At 36.7% G+C, this 23,875-nt stretch overlaps 1 protein-coding gene across 3 annotated transcripts in view; it reads left to right on the forward strand.

Moving 5' to 3' along the window:
- KCNT2 (potassium sodium-activated channel subfamily T member 2) overlaps nucleotides 1-23,875 on the forward strand; it is a 437,588-nt gene that overhangs the window by 248,432 nt on the left and 165,281 nt on the right. For all 3 annotated transcript variants that reach the window (XM_068985918.1, XM_068985919.1, XM_068985920.1), the window contains exon 13: nucleotides 1,449-1,557. In XM_068985918.1, coding sequence (XP_068842019.1) covers nucleotides 1,449-1,557 — 109 coding nt within the window. The remainder of the gene's footprint in view (nucleotides 1-1,448; nucleotides 1,558-23,875) is intronic.

A 23,875-nucleotide genomic window follows, 5' to 3' on the forward strand; every position in this document is an offset into this window, starting at 1 on the left:
CTGCATCCTTGGATTCAACTAAGTTTGGATCAAAATATTTGAAAAAGAAATTCCAGAAATTTTCAAAAAGCAAAATTTGAATTTACTGGCTGGCAGCAATTAACATTGTATTTACATTGAACTAAATATTATAAGTAATCTAGAGATGATTCAAAGTATTTGAGAGGTGGTGCATAGGTTATATGCAAATTGTTGTTATTCAGTGACTAACTTGTGTCTGACTCTTTGCAACCCCATGAATTGCAGCATGTCAGGCTTCCCTGTCCTTCACTACCTCCCAGAGCGTTCTCAAACTCATGTCCATTGAGTCAATGATGCTATCTAACCAATTCATCCTCAGCTGCCCTCTTCTTGTGTCTTCAATATTCCCAGCAGGGTCTTTTGTGATGAGTCAGCTCTTTGCATCAGGCAGCCAAAGTATTGGCGCTTCAGCATCAGTCCTTCCAACGAGTATTCAGGGTTGATTTTCTTTAGGAAATACTGTACCATTTTATATGAAGAACTTGAGCATCCTCATATTTTGTTATGCATAGGGAGTCCTGGAAACCGAAGGACAGTTGTAATTTGCTTTGATTTATTCAATTAAATCAAGCTGATTTATTCAGTTAAATCAGTTATGGGGTGATAGTATATGTAAGATTTCATGGTAAACATGATATTCACTTCCTTTCTCAATCTTAGCATTTCTTTTAAAAAAAAAACAAACTTTTCTGTTACTTTTTTAATATCTGAAAGTTATTGATTTCTTCCAATACATACAAAGTCAAAATTCTTTTATCTTTACTGCCATATAAAAAGTAAACTAATGTGTTCTCACAAATGGTCTCTGCAGTCATTGCCCTTTTACAATCTATGTTAAAATTATTTTACATCCATCTTTTTCCCGTGGAAACTGTTATTACAAACTCAATTTTGCCACATTTCTGAAGGTTTCTACCCCTTAATTATTTTCTGGGAAAATTATTTTTATGCTTGTCAAAGGCATTCCTCTTAATCTCTGCTAATTTCTAAGTGTTGGCAATTAGTACTAATTGAATTATGTATTGTTGATCTCTTTTATAGAAATTGGGCTTCTCTCATAACTCAGTTGGTAAAGAATCTGCCTGCAGTGCAGGAGACCCAGTTTCAATTTCTGGGTCTAGAAGATACCCTGGAGAAGGAAATTGCAACCCACTGCAGTATTCTTGCCTGGAAAATTCCATAGACAGGGGAGCCTGGTGGGCTACAATTCATGGGATCACGAGAATCAGACATGACTTAGTGACTAAACCACCACCATAAAAATAGCAAGTTATCTTATCTTTAATAGTAAGAACTCTCAATGAATGATTTCATATGCTTAATTTTAAATTGTAGATGTGACCATTTCACACACTGATTGACAAATTTTGCTTAATATTATAACACTTTCAGTTCATCTCATGATATTTTGGGTTTTATCATTTCAGGATCACCAAACAATTTTAAGAGCATGGGCTGTAAAAGATTTTGCTCCAAATTGCCCTTTGTATGTCCAGATCTTAAAGCCTGAAAATAAATTCCATATCAAATTTGCTGGTAAGTTTGACCTCAAATGAGATCCTTTAAACCTTTCCTCAAATTCTTATTGTCATTGTAAGAGTTACGCTTCTGAAGTTAATGGTAGTTTATTATATCCATGTTTCTGTAGAACAGGATTTATTTTTTATCATCTACTTGTTATAAGATAATTAATTCACTTTAAAATGTGAATCTTTGTGGTAAGACCTTCCTTTTTAAATAACTTGGTGATTTTGGTAATTGAATTTGCTGAACATCCTAGTAAGCTCAATTAGATTAGCTCTGATAGTTGAGTATGAAATAAAGACACATTTCAAATGTTTTATATATATATATATATATGTAGATAGATAACACTTTGCTATACATTATTTTATATAAATATAAACTTACCATAGAATAGAATAATATAATGTATTCAGGTAATTTAAATAGATTTAATTTGAGGGTAGATATTGAAAATAATTCAAGAAAAAGATACATGTGAATTTTTCATACAAGTGCTGCTTTTAAAATAATTATCCACATGAGATTATACTTTAAACTATTAGAAAATTGAACAATGAAATGGTACTGTATCTTTTCTTAAGTGCTTCTGGAGGAACTAATTTTGATCGAGAGATAATTTATGTACTTTTTTTTTCTTCAAATATAAGACACTTTTTTTAAGTAAAATTTCAACTTAATGGTCTGAAACTTCAAAAGTCTTTAAAAAGTAAATCATTTTAAGTATGTATTTGCAAAATGTATTTCCTTCAGAAGATTCACACATCTTACAATGCTTATCTATTAGTGTATGATATTTAAATGAAATTTTATGAACACTGGGCTTCCTTGGTGGCTCAGATGGTAAAGAATCTACCTGCAATGCAGGAGACCCAGGTTCAATCCCTGGGTCAGGAAGATACCCCTGGAGAAGGGAATGGCTGTCCACTCTACTATTCTTACCTTAAGAATTCCATGGATCATGGAGCTTGGCTGGCCACAGTCCATAGGATCGCAAAGAGTCAGACATGACTGAGTGACTAACACTTATAAACACTAAGAAGTTTTAAAGTAGTGATGAGTTCCGTGAAACTACTGCTATTCAATCTGTTCTGAGTCATATTTTAGTCTTCGTACGAATGACATCATTTTTTTCTAAAGAAGTATCTGAAATAAAGCAATGACTCTCAACTTTGGTGGCATTTTCAGTTCAGTTCAGTTCAGTAGCTCAGTTGTGTCTGACTCTTTGTGACCCCATGAATTGCAGCATGCCAGGCTTTCCTGTCCATCACCAACTCCCGGAGTTCACCCAAACTGATGTCCATCGAGTCAGTGATGCCATCCAAGCATCTCATCCCCTTCTGTCTTGCCCCCAATCCCTCCCAGCATCAAAGTCTTTTCCAATGACTCAACTCTTCACATGAGGTGGCCAAAGTATTGGAGTTTCACCTTTAGCATTAGTCCTTCCAAAGAACACCCAGGACTGATCTCCTTTAGAATGGACTGGTTGAATCGCCTTGCTGTCCAAGGGACTCTCAAGAGTCTTCTCCAACACCACAGTTCAACAATTTAAATAAATAAATTTAAATTAAACAAACAAACAAAAAAAAACATCAATTCTTTGGCGCTCAGCTTTCTTCACAGTACAACTGTCACATCCATACATGACCACAGGAAAAACCATAGCCTTGACTAGACGGATCTTTGTTGGCAAAGTAACGTCTCTGCTTTTCAATATGTTATCTAGGTTGGTCATAACTTTCCTTCCAAGGAGTGTCTTTTAATTTCATGGCTGCAGTCACCATCTGCAGTGATTTTGGAGCCCAAAAAAATAGTCTGACACTGTTTCTACTGTTTCCCTATCTATTTCCCATGAAGTGATGGGACCAGATGCCATGATCTTCGTTTTCTGAATGTTGAGCTTTAAGCCAACTTTTTCACTCTCCACTTTCACTTTCATCAAGAGGCTTTTTAGTTCCTCTTCACTTTCTGCCTTAAAGGTGGTGTCATCTGCATATCTGAGGTTATAGATATTTCTCCCAGCAATCTTGATTCCAGCTTGTGTGTCTTCCAGTCCAGCGTTTCTCATGATGTACTCTGCATATAAGTTAAATAAGCAGGGTGACAATATACAGCCTTGACGTACTCCTTTTCCTATTTGGAACCAGTCTGTTGTTCCATGTCCAGTTCTAACTGTTGCTTCCTGACCTGCATACAGATTTCTCAAGAGGCAAGTCAGGTGGTCTGGTATTCCTATCTCTTTCAGAATTTTCCACAGTTTATTGTGATCCACACAGTCAAAGGCTTTGGCATAGTGAATAAAGCAGAAATAGATGTTTTTCTGGAACTCTCTTCCTTTTTCCATGATCCAGCAGATGTTGGCAATTTGATGTCTGGTGGCATTTTAGAATCTGTTTTAAAGAATATTTTTAAAGGACTAATGAGAGATTCTCAGCATGTAAATGGTTTTGGATGGTGCCAGGGCTTCTTTAAACCTGTTTCCTAAATCAAAAATGAAAAACAACAGAGGGTGGGCCTACACTGGAGCTGAAGTGACTTGGTTTCCAGGGGTGGGCAGGGCAAACAGACCAGAAGGGGAGCCTGAGCAGGGAAGACAAGGAAGATGAGAAGGTCTGCTGGAGGACAAGGGTGCACCCCGGGCCACTTGCCAGAGTAGCCTCAGTGGTGGGAGCCAGATAGTCAGCCCAGCTGAGAGGGAGGAACACCAGGCAGTGGACAGCAGAGGAGGAGGTGCTCATAGCTGGGAGCAGAACAGAGATTTGGAACTTCATACATCACATTTCTTACCCCATGATAGAAAGTGTGTAAATTAAAGGTCAGGAGAAAAACAGGCTGTAGAAATTTAATCCAGTGAGTGTACCTTCAAACCTACAACTGAATTCATCCTTGTCAGAGATCAAGCCCTGAGCCTTTGGAGTAGGAGCACTGACTCCAGCACCCTACACTACCAGAGAACTGACCCTAGGGAGTATCAAATACTGAGAACTCACACAAAAGACATCACTTGAATACAAGGCCCAATATCACCCCACCACCAGCAGCACCCTGTGCAGGACACCTGATCTAAACAACAAAAAAAACAAAAATACAAACCCAATCATCAGCAGACAGGATTACCACCTCACTCAGCCTTGCCCATCAGAGGAAAAACAAATAAACAAACAAACAAAAAATTCAGCACAAATCTCTCCCTATGCAAAGCTTACACAAACCACTGGGACCAACCTTAGGAGGGCAGAAACCAAAAGGAAGAAAGAATTCAACTTTGAAGCTTGGGAAAAGAAGACCTCAAACAGTACACTAAAATAATAGTAATAATAAAAAGTTCAGTTCAGTTCAGTCGCTCAGTCGTGTCCAACTCTTTGCGACCCCATGAATTGCAGCACGCCAGGCCTCCCTGTCCATCACCATCTCCCAGAGTTCACTCAGACTCACGTCCATAAAGTCGGTGATGCCATCCAGTCATCTCATCCTCGGTCATACCCTTCTACTCCTGCCCCCAATCCCTCCCAGCATCAGAGTCTTTTCCAATGAGTCAACTCTTCGCATGAGGTGGCCAAAGTACTGGAGTTTCAGCTTTAGCATCATTCCTTCCAAAGAAATCCCAGGGCTGATCTCCTTCAGAATGGACTGGTTGGATCTCCTTGCAGTCCAAGGGACTCTCAAGAGTCTTCTCCAACACCACAGTTCAAAAGCATCAATTCTTCGGCACTCAGCCTTCTTCACAGTCCAACTCTCACATCCATACATGACCACAGGAAAAACCATAGCCTTGACTAGACGGACATTTGTTGGCAAAGTAACGTCTCTGCTTTTCAATATGTTATCTAGGTTGGTCGTAACTTTTCTTCCAAGGAGCAAGCGTCTTTTAATTTCATGTCTGCAGCCACCATCTGCAGTGATTTTGGAGCCCAAAAAAATAAAGTCTGACACTGTTTCCACTGTTTCCCCATCTATTTCCCATGAACTGATGGGACCAGATGCCATGATCTTCGTTTTCTGAATGTTGAGCTTGAAGCCAACTTTTTCACTCTCCTCTTTCACTTTCATCAAGAGGCTTTTTAGCTCCTCTTCACTTTCTGCCATAAGAGTAGTGTCATCTGCATATCTGAGGTTATTGACATTTCTCCTGGCAATCTTGATTCCAGCTTGTGTTTCTTCCAGTCCAGCATTTCTCATGATGTACTCTGCTTATAAGTTAAATAAGCAGGGTGACATTATACAGTCTTGACGTACTCCTTTTCCTATTTGGAACCAGTCTGTTATTCCATGTCCAGTTCTAACTGTTGCTTCCTGACCTGCATACAGATTTCTCAAGAGGCAAGTCAGGTGGTCTGGTATTCCCATCTCTTTCAGAATTTTCCACAGTTTATTGTGATCCACACAAAGGCTTTGGCATAGTCAAGGAAGCAGAAATAGATGTTTTTCTGGAACTCTCTTCCTTTTTCCATGATCCAGCGGATTTTGGCAATTTGATCTCTGGTTTCTCTGCCTTTTCTAAAACCAGCTTGAACATCAGGGAGTTCACAGTTCACGTATTACTGAAGCCTGGCTTGGAGAATTTTGAGCATTACTTTACTAGCATGTGAGATGTGTGCAATTGTGCAGTAGTTTGAGCATTCCTTGGCATTTCCTTTCTTTGGAATTGGAATGAAAACTGACCTTTTCCAGTCCTGTGGCCACTGCTGAGTTTTCCAAATTTGCTGGCATGTTGAGTGCAGCACTTTCACAGCATCATCTTTCAGGAATTGAAAGAGCTCCCCTGGAATTCCATCACCTCCAGTAGCTTTGTTCGTAGTGATGCTTTCTAATGCCCACTTGACTTCACTTTCCAAGATGTCTGGCTTTAGATTAGTGATCACATCATCATGATTATCTGGGTCGTGAAGATCTTTTTTGTACAGTTCTTCTGTGTATTCTTGCCACCTCTTCTTAATATCTCCTGCTTCTGTTAGGTCCCTACCATTTCTGTCCTTTATCAAGCCCATCCTTACATGAAATGTTCCCTTGGTATCTCTAGTTTTCTTGATGAGATCTCCAGTCTTTCCTATTCTGTTGTTTTCCTCTATTTCTTTTCATTGATCACTGAAGAAGGCTTTCTTATCTCTTCTTGCTATTCTTTGGAACTCTGCATTTAGATGCTTATATCTTTCCTTTTCTCCTTTGCTTTTTGCCTCTCTTCTTTTTGCAGCTATTTGTAAGGCCTCCCCAGACAGCCATTTTGCTTTTTTGCATTTCTTTTCCATGGGGATGGTCTTGAACCCTGTCTCCTGTGCAATGTCACCAACTTCCATCCATAGTTTATTAGGCACTCTGTCTATCAGATCTAGTCCCTTAAATCTATTTCTCACTTCCACTGTATAATCATAAGGGATTTGATTTAGGTCATATCTGAATGGTCTAGCGGTTTTCCCTACTTTCTTCAATTTAAATCTGAATTTGGTAATAAGGAGTTCATGATCTGAGCCACAGTCAGCTCCTGGTCTTGCTTTTGTTGACTGTATAGAGCTTCTCCATCTTTGGCTGCACAAAATATAATCAATCTTATTTTGGTGTTGACCATCTGGTGATGTCCATGTGTAGAGTCTTCTCTTGTGTTGTTGGAAGAGGGTGTTTGCTATGACCAGTGCATTTTCTTGGCAGAACTCTATTAGTCTTTGCTCTGCTTCATTCTGCATTCCAAGGCCAAATCTGCCTATTACTCCAGGTGTTTCTTGACTTCCTACTTTTGCATTCCAGTTCCCTATAATGAAAAGGATATCTTTTCTGGGTGTTAGTTCTAAAAGGTTTTGTAGGTCTTCATAAAACCATTCAACTTCAGCTTCTTCAGCGTTACTGGTCGGGGCATAGATGGATAACTGTGATATTGAATGGTTTGCCTTGGAGACAAACAGAGATCATTCTGTCATTTTTGAGATTGCATCTAAGTACTGCATTTTGGACTCTTTTGTTGACCATGATGGCTACTCCATTCCTTCTGAGCAATTCCTGCCTGCAGTAGTAGATATGATGGTCATCTGAGTTAAATTCCCCCATTCCAGTCCATTTTAGGTCACTGATTCCTAGAATGTCGACGTTCACCTTTGCCATCTCTTGTTTGACCACTTCCAATTTGCCTTGATTCCTGGACCTGACATTCTAGATTCCTATGCAATATTGCTCTTTACAGCATTGGATCTTGCTTCTATCACCAGTCACATCCACAAGTGGGTATTGTTTTTGCTTTGGCTCCATCCCTTCATTCTTTATGGAGTTATTTCTCCATTCACCTCCAGTAGCATATTGGGCACCTAATGACCTGGGGCATTCCTCTTTTGGTCTCCTATCATTTTGCCCTTTCTTACTGTTCATGGGGTTCTCAAGGCAAGAATATTGAAGTGGCTTGCCATTCCCTTCTCCAGTGGACCACGAAAAGTACTACACAAGTGGAGGAGCAAACTAGAAACACAGAAGTCCAAATAAATGAAGGGAAATAGGTACACTATGTAAAAAAGAATTCAGAATAATGATAGTAAAGATGATCAAAAACCTTGAAAACAGAATTGAGAAAAATGCAAGGATCAATTAACAAAGACCTAGAACAATTACCAAATAAACATACAGAGACAAACAACACAATTACTGAAATTAAAAACACTGTAAAAGGAATCAATAGCAGAATATCTGAAGCAGAAGTATGAATCAGTGAGCTGGAAGATATAGTGGTGGAATTAACTTCTGAAGAGCAGAATAAAGAAAAAAAATGAAAAGAACTGAGCATAGTCTCAGAGACCTCTGGGACCAAATCAAACACTCCAACATTTGAATTATAGGGGTATCAGAAGAAGAGCAAAGAAAGGGTATGAAAAAATTTTTGAAGAGATTATAGTTGAAAAGTTCTCCAACATGGAAAAGGAAATAGTCAATCAAGTACAGGAGGTGCAGAGTCCCATACAGGATAAACCCAAGGAGAAACGCCAAGACACATACTAATCAAACTAAGAAAGACTAAGCACAAAGAAAGAATTTTAAAAGCAGCAAGGGAGAAGCAACAAGTAACATACAAGGGAAACCCCATATGCTTAACAGCTGATCTTTCAGCAGAAACTCTTCAAGCCAGAGGGGAATGGCAGGATATATTTAAAGTACTGAAAGGGAAAAATCTACAACCAAGATTACTATACCCAGCAAGGATTTAATTCACAGTCGATGGAGAAGTAAAAAGCTTTTCAGACAAACAAAAGTCAAGAGAATTCAGTACCACCAAACCAGGTTTACACAAATGTTAAAAGGACTTTGTAGCCAAGAAATATGAGTCGAAAAAGATCTACAAAATCAACCCCAAACAATTAAGAAAATGGCAATAGGAACATACATATCAATGATTACTTTAAATGTAAGGGGATTAAATGCTCCAACCAAAAGACACAGCCTGGCTGAATGGATACAAAAACATGTTCCATATATATGCTATCTACAAGAAACCCACTTCAGACCTAAAGACACATATGGACTGAAAATGAGAGGATGTGAAAATATATTCTTTTCAAGTTGGAAGCAAAAGAGAGCTGGAATAGCAATCCTCATAGCAGAAAAAAATAGACGTTAAAATAAAGATTACAAGAGATAGGGAAGAGCATTACATAATGATCAAGGGATCAATCCAAGAGGAAGACATAACAATTGTTAATATCTATGCAGCCAACATAGGAGCACCTGAATACATAAGACAAACAGTAACAGACATAAAAGGAGAATTTGACAGAAACACAATATTAGTAGGAGACTTTAACACCACACTCACATCAATGAACAGATCATCAAAACAGAAAATTAATAAGGAAACGCAAGTCTTAAAGATGCATTAGATGAGATGGATCTCATTGATATCTTCAGTATCTTCAATCCAAATGAAGAAGAATACACCTTCTTCTCAAATGCCCATGAAACATTCCTCAGGATAGACCACATCTTGGGTCACAAATCAAACCTCAGTAAATTTAAGAAAATTGAGATTGTATCAAGCATCTTCTCTGACCACAATGCTATGAGACTAGACATGAATTACAAGGAAAAAAAAAAAACTGTAAGAAACAGAAACACATGGATATTAAACCAACATGTTTCTAAATAACCAACAGGTTACTGAAAAAAATCAAACAGTAAATGAAAAAATTCCTACTGAAAAAAGAACAACCAAAAAAAGGAGAAGGAAAGAAATCATAAATATCTGAGCAGAAATAAATGAAAAATAAATGAAAGGATCAATGGTAAAGATTAATAAAACTAAAGGCTGGTTCTTTGAGAAGATAAACAAAATTGGCAAATCTTTAGCCAGACTCATCAAGAAAAAAAGAAGAATCAAATCAACAGAATTAAAAGTGAAAAAAGAGAGGTTACAACAAACAATGCAGGAATACAAAGGATTATAAGAGACTATTCTGAACAAGTATATGGCAATAAAATGGATAACCTGGAAGAAATGGAGAGATTCTTAGTAAAGTTCAATCTTTCAAGACTGAACCAGAAAGAAATAGAAATTATGATTACAAGCACTGGAATTGAAGCTTTGATAAAAAATCTCCCCCAAAACAAAAGCCCAGGACCAGATGGCTTCACAGGAGAATTCTACCAAACATTTAGAGATGAACTAAGCCTTATCCTTCTAAAACTCTTTCAAAAACCTGCAGAGGAAGAAACACTTACAACCTCATTCTACAAGACCACCATCACCCTGATACCAAAACCAGACAAAAAGAACGCAAAAAAGGAAAACTACAGCTCAATATCACTGATGAACATAGATGCAAAAATCCTCAGCCATATTTTGGCAAACAGAATTCAGCAATGCATCAAAAAGCTCATACACCATGATCAATTTGGGTTTATTCCAGGGGTGCAAGGACTCTTCAATATAAATAAATCAATCAGTGTGATATGCCATATTAACAAATTGAAAGGTAAAAACCATATGATAAACTTAATAGATGCAGAAAAAGCCTTTGACAAAATTCAGCACCCATTTATGATTAAAACTCTTCAAAAAATGAGCATAAAAGGAAACTACCTCAACATAGTGAAGGCCATACATGATAAGCCTACAGCAAACATTATTCTCAGTGGTTAAAAACTGAAAACATTCCCCCTAAGATCAGGAACAAGACAAGCGTGTCAACTTTCACCTCTATTATTCAACATAGTTTTGGAATTCCTAGCTATAGCAATCATAGAAAATAAAAAGAAGTAAAAGGAATCCAGATCGGAAAAGAAGAGTAACCCTCTCACTGTTTGCAGATGACATGATACTGTACATAGAAAACCCTAAAGATAGTATCAGAAAATTACTAGAGCTAATCAGTGACTTGAGGAAAGCTGCAGGATACAAAATCAATACACAGAATTCACTTGCATTTGTATATACTAAGAATGAAAAATCAGAAAGAGAAATTAGGGAATCAATTCCATTTACCATTGCAAGAAGAAGAAATAAATATCTAGGAATAAACTTACCTAAGGAGATAAAAGAACTGTACACAGAAAATTATAAGACACTAATGAAAGAAATCAAAGATGGCATAAACAGATTGAGAGATATTCCATGTTGCTGGGTAGGAAGAATCAATATTGTTGAAAATGACTATATTACCAAATGCAATTTACAGATTCAGTGTGATCCCTATCAAATTACCAATAACATTTTTCACAGAACTAGAACAAAAAATTTCACATTCATATGGAAACCCAAAAGACCCCAAATAGCCAAAGCAGTCTTGAGAAAGAAGAATGGAGCTGGAGGAATCAAGCTTCCTGATTTTAGATTATACTATGGGGCTACAGTCATCAAGACAGTATGGTACTGGCAAAAAAGCAGAACAATATACCAATGGAAGAAGATAGAAAGCTCAGAAATAAACCCATGCACCTATGGTGCCATATTTTTTACAAAGGAGGCAAGAATATACAATGGGGCAAAGACAGCTTCTTCAATAAATGATGCTGGGAAAACTAGACAGCTCCATGTAAAAGAATGAAATTAGAACACTTCCTAACACCATACCCAAAGATAAACTCAAAATGGATTAAAGACCTAAATGTAAAACCAGAAACTATAAAACTGTTAGGGGAAAACAAGGCAGAACATTCTATGACATAAATCAAAGCAAGATCCTCTATGATCCACTTCCGAGAGTAATGGAAATAAAAACAAAAGTAAACAAGTGGAACCTGGTTAAACTTAAAAGCTTTTGCACAGCAAAGGAAACTATAAGCAAGGTGAAAGACAACCCTCAGAATGGCAGAAAATAATAGCAAATGAAACAACAGAGGGTTAATTTCTAAAATATACAAGTAGCTCATACAACTGAATACCAGGAAAACAAAGAACCCAGTCAAAAGATGGGAAGAAGACCTAAACAGACATTTCTCCAAAGAAGACATACAGATGGATAACAAACTCGTGAAAAGATGCTCAGCATTGCTCATCATTAGAGAAATGCAAATCAAACCTACAATGAGGTATCACCTCACACTAGTCAGAATGGTCATCATCAAAAATTCTACAAATAATAAATGCTGGAGAGGGTGTGAAGAAAAGGGAACACTCTTCTCTGTTGGTGGGAATGTAAATTGGTACAGTCACTATGGAAGACAGTATAGAGATTCCTTACAAACTGGGAATAAAACCACCATGTGACCCAGCAATCCCACTCCTAGCCATATACCCTGGGGAAACCAAAATTGAAAAAGACACATGTATCACATTATTCAGTGCAGGACTATTTACAATAGCTAGAACATGGAAGCAACCTAGATGTCCATCAACAGATGAATGGCTAAAGAAGTAATGGTACATATACACAATGGAATATTACTCAGCCATAAAAAGGAGCACATTTGAGTCAGTTCTAATGAGATGGATGAACCTAGAGCCTATTATACAGAGTGAAGTAAGTCAGACATAGAAAGATAAATATCATATTCTAACATATATATATGTATGAAATCTAGAAAAATGGGACTGAGGAATTTATTTACAGGGCAGCAAGGAAAAACAAAACAATTGCTCCAGATCCTGGGCCTAAAATCGACCCTCATCACCAATGGTTCCACACCTATCAACCTCTTCAACTCAGCCTTTGGTTTGCTGGGGCTCAGGACTGAGGCACAGCCTCCAGCCAAGAAGGCTGCTGGTGGGCCCAGTGCCCAAGAGGGCTTGCGTCCCATCTGTACCTCTGCCCCTCTAACCCTTGGAAACAGCTAGTTTGTGCCTTAGCTCTGTATACACTGTCAAGTAAAACTGACACTTTTGGGAAAAAAGGAAAAAAAAATAGTACCTCCTTTGCAGACCTTTAATAAAATAGAAAAATACATATGAAGTATTACAGCTAGTGCCAGTAACATTTGTTATTAACATTTAGGCAATGTCAATTATTTATCTAAAAAGCCTTTGTAACTAAGCTGCCTTATTTTTATTATTATTTAGGAAAAGCAGTATTTTTGCAAAGTTTTCATACCTAATAATGACTTGATATGATAAAATTTTAGGAAGGTAGCAGTGGACACAGAACTAATGAAGTTTCTTAAAATATGAATTTAAATTTGAGTGCCACCATGTACACTTTAGCCCAGCAGATTAGTAGTCTGACTGCTATATTTTTCTTCTGTTAAGTGGCCATAATAATATTATGTCTTTTCATTGGTTAAAATTAGCAGTAATGGTGAAATAAGTGATATCTGAGACATATTAGGTATTCAATCAATGGATATTGAATGTGGATCTCAAAACAATATGTAGTTTGAGAAGACAAGACAATATGTAGTTTGAGTTGAATATGCTATAACTGAAATTCAGAGCAGATTTTAGTTTTTCTCTTTAGCAAGCCATTGATGTGTTCACAAACAGACCAAACTCACTATCAAAATAGCCTATTTTTACAAACAAGAAATTACAAAGACTATTTGAATTTATTATCTTTCACATTCTTATTTTGCTGATATTTAGATAAATCCATTGAAATGAATGGACTGTTTTAAAATTCTATCCCAATAGTGTATCTCAGTATTTCTCATTTATGGCGTCTGCTGAAATTCCTTTTAATAATATCTTCATTCTTTTCTGTAGCGAGCTTACACTATCTTGGAGGCACCCTTTGTATATTTTGAAAAGATAAAAGTACCTTGATTTCATTAAAGTGCCATAAAAAGCAGTTTGAGGTGATATATGAGACTCTCAAACAAAAAATAATATGTTTTATATCTCAGCATGAGGTTAAAGCAATTATGGACTTAACCTTTCAAAAGGCGTTGCATCAAACTGTCATTGAGTTGGTGTTGTAAGTTGTTAAAATAATGGCCTCCTGTGAGCCATGCCCCCTGTATCTGTGGCCCATTGTGATTCCACATTTCAGCTTCTTCCACAAGGAGGCACAGTATACTTCCCACCCTTTGAATATGGGCTCTCTGGTCACTTGCTTTAGCCAGTATACTGTGACAAAAGCTGTTAATACATTGTGTGACTTTAAAAACAGAGCCTTCAAAGGCCATCCAGGTTCTGCTTGCCTTTGGTTGGAACATGGCCCAGAGACTATATGTGAAGAATCTGATTTATTCTTTCCAAGGATGAAAAATCCCATGGAAAGTGAGACTTATCCATCCCAGGCACCCCACCTCACTGGTTCCCAACTTACCCATCAACCATTGATTCTCTTTCAAGTTGTTATTTTGCTGTTATCTTGATAAATCCATTGAAATGAATGGATTGTTTTAAAATTCTATCCTAATACTTTATCTCAATATTTCTCATTTTTGGCATCTGTTGATGCTCCCAACTCACCTGTCAGCCAATCCACAGAAATCATGCTGACCCACAGAATTTCAAGAAATGAAATGTTTAAGTCAATAAGTTTTGGAGTCATTTGTTATATAGCAATAGATAATGAATACTGTTTGCAATAAAATAATAATCATTTTAATCTTAAAACATATTTACTTGTTATTGATATTTTGTCCTTGTAGTTTCACAGGTATTAAAAGGCATGATTTTAGTTATCACAAGATATGAAGCATATTTTTATTTCCACTTATTTAATTACCTTCAATTCCCTTAAATTGTGGAACTCATACCCTGACAATCATTGATATATTTTTCAAAAGTAAACCCATGTTTTTAAAATGTGAAAGACAGAAACTTCAAAATTCAACTAACATGTATAGAAACTATTAGAAAGCAAAAACTGTTCAGCAACCTAGCAACTAGTACTTTACGCAGATATATCAATTGTGTAATTTTTGGGTCACTTTCTCCTGAAAAAAATGACTATAGATATTCATTAAATTATGGAACTGTTACATTATATTTAAATGAATTATTATATGAATTATTGTAACAGTTATAAATGCAATTAGCATCTACACTTTGATCAGATTCACAGAAGGAAATTCCATATGGACATGATTTCGGCATTAGAAAAGATATGCTCTTACTCATATCAACAAGATATGAAGTTAAATAGTGAGCCTAGAGTTAGAAAGAACAAAATCCTACCCAGAATAAGAGTTACAATAAAAGATTTCTGAATATAAGCCCAAGTACAAATTGTAACGAGAGTCAAGTAGAATAAAAATATTCTTCACAGATAATTTGTGTAATCACCATAAATTTCCAAGAAGGAAATAAACTCAGACTGGTTTATAAAAGAAAATCCTTCAGCAGTTTGTCCCTTTTTATAATAAATTTGTCAAAGTGAAAAGATAAATATTGCAAATTCTGGAATAAGACTGACTTCAGTCAAATTTTTCTTCTACGGTATAAGGACTGTATGATGTCAGATTTCTCAACCTCCCACTAGAGTTTTTCAATATGTACAGTGAGAGTAAGAGAAACTATATCTTAGGGTTGTTATGATTTTAAAAAGAATACTCCAAAAACATCAGCCGCTAGTAATTAGTATTTATCAAATTGATGATTATCATAAATCTTGAGTACCAATGTCTCATTCTTTTAACAATTCTGTAGTATCATTGTCTCCAGCAAAAGTAACTAAGGGTTTTCCATGAAGCTTTACAAAGAGCTTCAGTTCAGTTTATTCAGCTTTCAGTTCAGTTCAGTTTATTTCATGGCTCCGTCGTGTCCAGCTCTCTGCAACCTCATGGATGGACTGCAGCATGCCATGCCTTGTTGTCCGTCACCAACTCCCAGAGTTTACTCAGACTCCTCCTGTCCATTGAGTCGGTGATGCCATCCAGCCATCTCATCCTCTGTCATCCGCTTCTCCTCCCACCTTCAATCCTTCCCAGCATCAGGGTCTTTTCAAATGAGTCACTTCTTTGCATCAGGTGGCCAAAATATTCAGCATCAGTCATTCCAATGAATAATCAGAACTGATTTTCTTCTGGATGAACTGGTTGCATCTCCTTGCAGTCCAGTCCAAGGGACTCTCAAGAGCCTTCTCCAACACCACAGTTCAAAAGCATCAATTCTTCAGGATTCAGCTTTCTTTATAGTCCAATGTTCACATCCATACATGCTGCTGCTGCTGCTAAGTCATGTCAGTCATGACCAACTCTGTGTGACCCCATAGACAGCAGCCCACCAAGCTCCTCTGTCCCTAGTATTCTCCAGGCAAGAATACTGGAGTGGATTGCCATTGCCTTCTCCCATCCATACATGACTACTGAAAAAAACATAGCTTTGACTAGATGGACCTTTGTTGGCAAAGCAATGTCTCTGCTTTTTAATATGTTGTCTAGGTTGGTCATAACTTTTCTTCCAAGGAGCAAGCGTCTTAATTTCATGGTTGCAGTCACCATCTGCAGTGATTTTGGAGCCCCAAATAATAAAGTCTCTCACTGTTTCCCTTGCTTCCCCATCTATTTACCATGAAGTGATGGGACCGAATGCCATGATTTTAGTTTTCTGAATGTTGAGTTTTAAGCCAGCTTTTTCACTCTTCTCTTTCACTTTCATCAAGAGGCTCTTTAGTTATTCTTCACCTTCTGCCAGAAGGGTGGTGTCATCTGCATATCTGAGATTATTGATATTTCTCCCGGCAATCTTGATTCCAGCTTGTGTTTCTTCCAGCCCACTGTTTCTCATGATGTACTCTTCATATAAGTTAAATAAGCAGGGTGACAATATACAGCCTTGACGTACTCCTTTTCCTATTTGGAACCAGTCTGTTGTTCCATGTCCAGTTCTAACTGTTGCTTCCTGACCTGCATAGAGATTTCTCAGAAGGCAGGTCAGGTGGTCTGCTATTCTCATCTCTTTCAGAATTTTCCAGTTTGTTGTGACCCACACAGTCAAAGGCTTTGGCATAGTCAATAAAGCAGAAGTAGATGTTTTTCTGGAACTCTCTTGCCTTTTTGATGATCCAGCGGATATTGACAATTTGATCTCTGGTTCCTCTGCCTTTTCTAAATCCAGCTTGAACATCTGAAAGTTCACAGTTCAGGTACTGGCTTGAGGAATTTTGAGCATTAGTTTGCTAGCGTGTGAGATGAGTGCAAGTATGCCATAGTTTGAGCATTCTTTGGCACTGCCTTTCTTTGGGATTGGAATGAAATCCAATATTCCAGTCACATTATTTTCAGTTTTCGCATATTTTCCAGAGAATAGGATTATGGGATTATACAAACTTGAATAATAACTTATTAAGCATATTATGGGAAATGATAATTAGAGAAAAATTTGATTGATTAACATAGTTGAAAAATTATAGAAAATATGTTAGCAAGTCAAAGTAATATATTAAAAAATAATATATTGTCACCAGGTTAAAATTATTCTAGAAATAGATCATCATTTTAAAGGAGAAATAATATTATTGCTTCAGTGGACACAAAAAAAATAAGCATTTGAGAGAGAATTCAACATCCAGTCAAGATTTTTTTTCAAAGGAAATTTAAAAAATGCTAGGAAGCTACAAGTAAGGAACTTCTTAACCTAAGGTAACTTATCTAAAAGGAAAACAAATATTTAATGATCATCTATTGAGAGTCCTTCTTTAAAATTAGGTACAAACAAGGATGCATACCAAAACCACATGTACTCAGTGTTGTCCTAGAAATCCTGATGAGTGCAGTAAGGCTACAAAAATAAATAGAAGGAATAAGCATTGGAAAAAGAGAAATGAAATCGCCACTATTTACATCAGATTCTCTACAAGAAAATTCAAAAGAATTTTTTTTTCCTAGAATGCCTTTTCATTAGGGAGTTCATCCGTTTATGATTTCCAGAATTGAACCGATAGTTCCCCTTTAAATATCCACTGTGAACTCCTGTCTTGTTCCACTAACTAGTCAGTATCTCCTGTTAGGTTTCTCATAACTATCTCAAAATTAATATATCTAGAGTCTGTTTCTCCACATTCTTCCCAGCAGCATATACTTAGAACATAAGCCACAAACCCATGCAAAATCCTCTCTTCTATTCTTTGTATCCAGTCCTCTAGGTCCTGGAATGTTACACTTCCTGAATATCTCAGACTTATCCACTCACACAACCCTTGTCTATTCCATTATCACGTTTTGCTTAGTCTGTCTTAAAACTCTCCTTTTCCATTTCTTGCTGAGTGTATACAAATTGTATCTCTAAGCTTATTTCTGTTCTCATATTCCCATCATGTTTGCTATAATGATTGTCATTTGTGTATTGTAGTAGGCAGCAGCATCTTCATACCTCTGATGTCAGCCTAAAGTCAATTGTTTGCTCCTTTCAGTATATTGATGACAGCATTCTATTACAACATCATTATTTTTAAAACGACTCTAGTGGATTATTTTTTGTCAACCTCTGTAGATGAAAAATTGAGTGGTGATATAGCTTTGGTTATGTTAAATCTTTTTTCCTGTGAGAAATAATTTTATCAATGCACTTCTTTTTTAGAAGTGGCAATTGGTACTGAAGCATAGGAAGAGGTAATGGCAGTGTTCCCTAGCTATGACTAATAGAAATATGTGGTTTCAGAACATCTTGTCTTCTCTGTGAGCCTCTTGTGTGACTAGAAATTCCAGTAAAGCCTCTCCAAGGTCAAATATCTGATCTGAAATTACCTGAAAAAAAGATTATGCCTCCGCATTGTTAAGCCTTTCATAAATTGTACCTCCCTAGTGACAAAACTGTGATGAAAATGGCAAAACGTTATAGTAATTTGGGTTTCAGATATGTTTCTGTACCACATGTTTTAATCAGAATATATATATATACATATATATATATCTTTTTTTTCACTGTACATTCCAAAACTCATTAAACACACACACACACACACACAAAAAAAAACAAACAAACAGGAAAAAAATGTACTTTACTAGGAAAAGAACCATTTAACTAAAAAGCCTTGAACGAACTTAAAGAATGAACTGTACGCTTCAGTTTTTCAATTGAATCTAAACTCATTGCTACTTGTCTCCTGGTCAGATGAAACTACTCAGAAAATCAGTGTGAGATGAACCCCTATTACATGCATAAACTAATTGCTAGATTTATGTTCCCACTCAAGACTCCCTTCTGCAAAAAAAGTGCTACATCATCTGTGACCATTCAATTCCTTTTTCTTTATCAATTTATTTCAACTACTGGGTTCTCTGAAAATTTCCCACTTCATTTAACAAATATAAGAAGCATAAAAATCAAATTGATAAATTTTACCCACAAATAGGAGTCAAGAATGTAAACATAAGTTTGTACATAAATTTGTAGGAGAGAGGAACATAAAACTCAATTTGTAAATGATTAGTGGATTTTCTGTGAATTGTATTTCCCACGCTTTGATGCTGATATTCTCTAAGTAGCAGATTTTAAGTTCATGAGTGAAAGGAAGAATCAGAGTGTAGTAGTAAAGAGTTGAGTGAATAAAATACTTTCTCCTCTGCTGCTGAAGCACACCTAGAAGAATGATTCATGATACTGGGGCTGTTTGTGTTATCTCTGGACTATTAAAAAAAATTTTTTTAATTGCAAACAAATTTAAAATAGACAAAAAGAAAATTGTTTTCAATGATATCATTGATGATACTTTGTAACCATATTTTTCTTATAGTAGATAATCATGAATAGCTACCATTATAAAAACAATATGTTTAAAATCACACACACACACACACACACATATCTTGTGGAAATGACTTTAGTAAAAGTTTAGCCACCATCAATTTTTTACTAAAGCACCAGATACTCCAGTGCCTCAATTTCTTCTTCCCAAAAGGAAAATGGAAAAAAATATTTCCAAGCAATATAAATATTGGAAATTATCTTAGCTGTTTCTAAATAACATATGTATATGCAAGGCTTGGCTTTTACCAAGTGGTGAGGTGTGAGATTTTTATGCTGAATAATTTCTTCATTTCCCATACACACCCACAGAAACACCATGTTAAACTTTATTCTTACAGCCTACTTAAGAACATAATGCTTTGAATTCTTAAGTATCAAAAGATGAATTACCAAAGTTTTGAAAATTCTCCATTTTTAGATGGAACTAATTTTTCTGATTTTTTTATCTTATTGTGAAGATTGTCAGAAACGACTTAATGTAAGGCCATGTTCAAACTCAGCACAAGTTGGTGTTCTTTTTTTTTTAATTTCTTTTTCCTCATTTTTTACTTTGTAAAAATCAAACATAACATAGTTTAAAAATTATACAATGAAAATCTGTGCTCTCCCATTTATATTCAGTGGTGAACATTTTCCCACATTTGCTTAATCTTCTCTCTGTGTACACACACACACACACACACACACACAATAACACACACACACTCTTTTACATAACCATGTTTTTTCTAAGAATGACATTCCTGTTACTTACACAGGATAACATTTTCACCTCTAAGAGGTGAAATCAATATTTTATTTTTTATTGCATTTGCTTTTCAATTTTTTTATAGGAGTAATTTTAGATTAACAGAAGCATGGTTTGGATAGTACAAAGCACTTCTGTGTAGCTTTGATATCACATAACTTCTTGGAATGTTAGCTTCTTATATAGCCTTGGCCCACTCAATCAAATTTTTTAAAATTACATTGGTGTAGATTAAGTTAAATGCATTCTTGTATTTTGCTCCTCCTAATAAAATATCAATCATATATTTGTTTTTCATTTCTGTGACTTTTGCAAGTTTAATATATGGACCGAATCATAGTTTCTGCTTGTTCTCTTTGAGCTTGAGTAGTTGCTGTTGACCATTTCAAGCCATTTTCTTGTGGACCATTTATGATTTAATTAAGTAAAAGCATCTTTGTGCTTTTGTCCATCAGTTTTCTTATAGTTGTATATGTCTCAAAGACTCAGTTTTATAGTTTTGAAAATCAGATAAGAGTTTTCCTTCTGTATTAGGATAGTGCCAGGCATATTCTGTCATATCTTAGACATAGGATTCTAAGTCTGTAAAGTAGTTTCTTGTTCTGAATGTTTCATAAAGAAGACCTGGTATATATTCTTTTATTCTTACTTACTTATTCAAAACATTTTTATTGGGTCATATTGTGAGCAACAAATTGTTCCAGGAAGTCATGGTACACCAGGGGTATGTGTATGTTTCACGTTGTCTGACTTTTTATTGAACCCATGGGCTGTAGCCTGTCAGGCTCCTCTGTACATGGGGTTTTCCAGGCAAGAATATTAGAGAGAGTTGCCATTTCCTTCTCCAGAGGATCTTTCCAACCCAGGGATCAAACCCACATCTCCTGTATTGGCGGGCAGATTCTTTAATACTGAGCCACCTGGGAAGCCTAAGATGGACTAGCTGTCTATTCCAATGGCAGATTTTCTAATTTTCTTTATCTCTAACCCTTTAAGAGGGCTTTCCTGGTGGTTCAATGGTTAAGAATCCTCCTGCCAATGCAGGAGACACAGATTCTATCTCTGGGTCAGGAAGATCCACTGGAGAAGGAAATGGCAACCTACTTTTTCAGTATTCTTGCCTGAGAAATCCCATGGACAGAGGAACCTGGTGGGCTACAGTCCATGGGATCGCAGAGCTGGACATGACTTAGTGACTGAACAGCAACAAACAACTCTTTAATAACCAGAATGTGCATTTGCTTTCCTTCCAAGAAAAGCACCTGAGTTGAGCTTACTCTTTCTACAGAGACCTTGAATTATAACCTTAGAATCCTCCTCCCTGAGCCTTTCCACACTCCCTGAACATGAAAACTCATGATCCCAATCATGTTTTAATTTAGAAAGTTTGTATGATTTGATATATTATCCCCATTGCTGAAATAGTTACTTCTTTATAGAAAAATCTCATAAAGCACAATTTTACCCCCAAAAGAATGAGATCCTAATACTAGTATTGCCAACTAGTGGAGAGAACAAATAATGGGATGTTTATTTAATCTAACATTCTCTCAGATCGTACTGTGTGAGAACATACTGTGCACACAATCATGGGTGTGTGTTGTGTGTGGGATTGTTAATTAAGCTTTACTAAACAATTAGAATGTTGTTGGAGAAGCATTAAGAGGCTAATGAAAGTTTTAAGTAAAGGTTTAAATTTTTAACTAGATAACAAAGTATTAATAACTCCTTGAGAAATGTAGAATGCAAAAAAGAAAAGTGAAATTGTTAGTCGCTCAGTTGTGTCTGACTCTGTGTAACCCCATGGACTGTAGCCCACCAGGCTCCTGTATCCATGGGATTCTCCAGGCAAGAATACTGGAGTAGGTTGCCATCCCCTTCTCCAGGGCATCTTACTGACCCAGAGAGGGAACCCAGGTCTCCTGCATTGGCAGATAGATTGTTTACCAACTGTGCCACCTGGGAAGTCCCAGTTAATGAATATACTCATAGTTGCTTAGATATTCATTTATCTTGCATGATTTAAAAACTTCAAAGATTTATTAAGCATATAGAAAAGTAATACTGTAACTCTGTAGAGTAAAATAAGCAAAAATGTATGAAATAGTGAAAAAAAGAAAGAAAAACCCTAAAGCCCAGTTATTTCCTCCCATGTTTCTCTACTGTGAGCCTCCTTTACTTATCATGCTGCACACTTGACTTCTGACACTTCTGGTCCATAAACGTGTGTGTGTGTGTGTGTGTGTGTTACCTCCACACAAAGTAATTCTCTGCAACACTAGTTGGGTGTCCTAAATTCAGCTCAATTCAAGTGATGGTGCTGGTGATAAAGAACCTGCCTGCCAATGCAGAAAACATAAAAGATGTGGGTTCTATCCCTGGGTTTGGAAGACCCCCAGAGGAGGGCATGGCAACCCATTCCAGTATTCTTGCCTGGAGAATCTCCATGGGCAGAGACTTCTGGCAGGCTACAAGGTCGCAAAGAGATGGACATGACTGAAGCAACTTAACACTCACTCACATCTATTCAATGATAGTGCCAGATCCCACAGGATAATGGCTCAGACCCACAAGACCACCTCCCCCCCAACCCCCACTTCAGATGATGATGTAAATAGAGCGAGGTCTGGGAGGGTCCTGAGCATAGGACCTTCTGTCCCTTTGGATTTGGGGTGCATCACTTTCCCAATGTGTGTGTGTTCACCAACCAAGAAGCCCTCCAAACTCCTGACTACCGGTATTTTATGGAAGTTTCCTCACAAAAGCATGACCATTTATTAACTCCACTTCCAGCCCCTGTACCCTCTCTGGAAGGTGGGGTTGGAATTGAAAATTTCAAACTTCTAATCACAATTTGATCTTTCTGGTGACTGTTCTCATCCCAGAATCATCCAGGAGCCCATCCAGAGTCACCTCATCAGAACAAAAGATGCTTCTAGTCCTCAAAAGCATCTTAGGAATTTACAAGAATTCTAGGAGCTCCATGTCAGGAACTGGGTTGGAGAAAAATATACTAACAAGGGATGTTCCTAGTGCTCTTATCAACCAGAAATTACAAGGGTTTCAGGAGTTCTGTGTCAGGAAAACTTCAAAATAGCTTTCAAATATATGTGATGTTCTGTCATAATGTGGTAATGATGAATTCTGCAGGAGGAGGAGTGACACAGGAGAAGAGCAACAAAAATCTCGACCTAGACCCTGTAATTTTTTATGCAGCATTCATTTTTTTGTAGCAGTGTCATTAAAACGTGTCTCCATAGAATGCTGCTCTGGAGATAATATGGAGAAATGCTTGCTATGAGAGTATTGTATAAAGTAGTAAAAGAACACACATGTAGAAATCCATAAAGGATGGCTGCATCAGCTAACATCTGTTTACACAATTACATGAAGGTTTCACGAGGAAATAATATGATCTGCACAAAACATTTTTTTCTTTTTTTTAATAATTAAACTCATTTGTAATTGAAGGATAATTGCTCTACAATATTGTGCTTGTTTCTGTCAAACATCAACATGAATCCACCATAGATACACTTATATCCCCT

This window comes from Capricornis sumatraensis, chromosome 14 (genome assembly GCF_032405125.1).
Source record: "Capricornis sumatraensis isolate serow.1 chromosome 14, serow.2, whole genome shotgun sequence".
Lineage (NCBI taxonomy): Eukaryota > Metazoa > Chordata > Mammalia > Artiodactyla > Bovidae > Capricornis > Capricornis sumatraensis.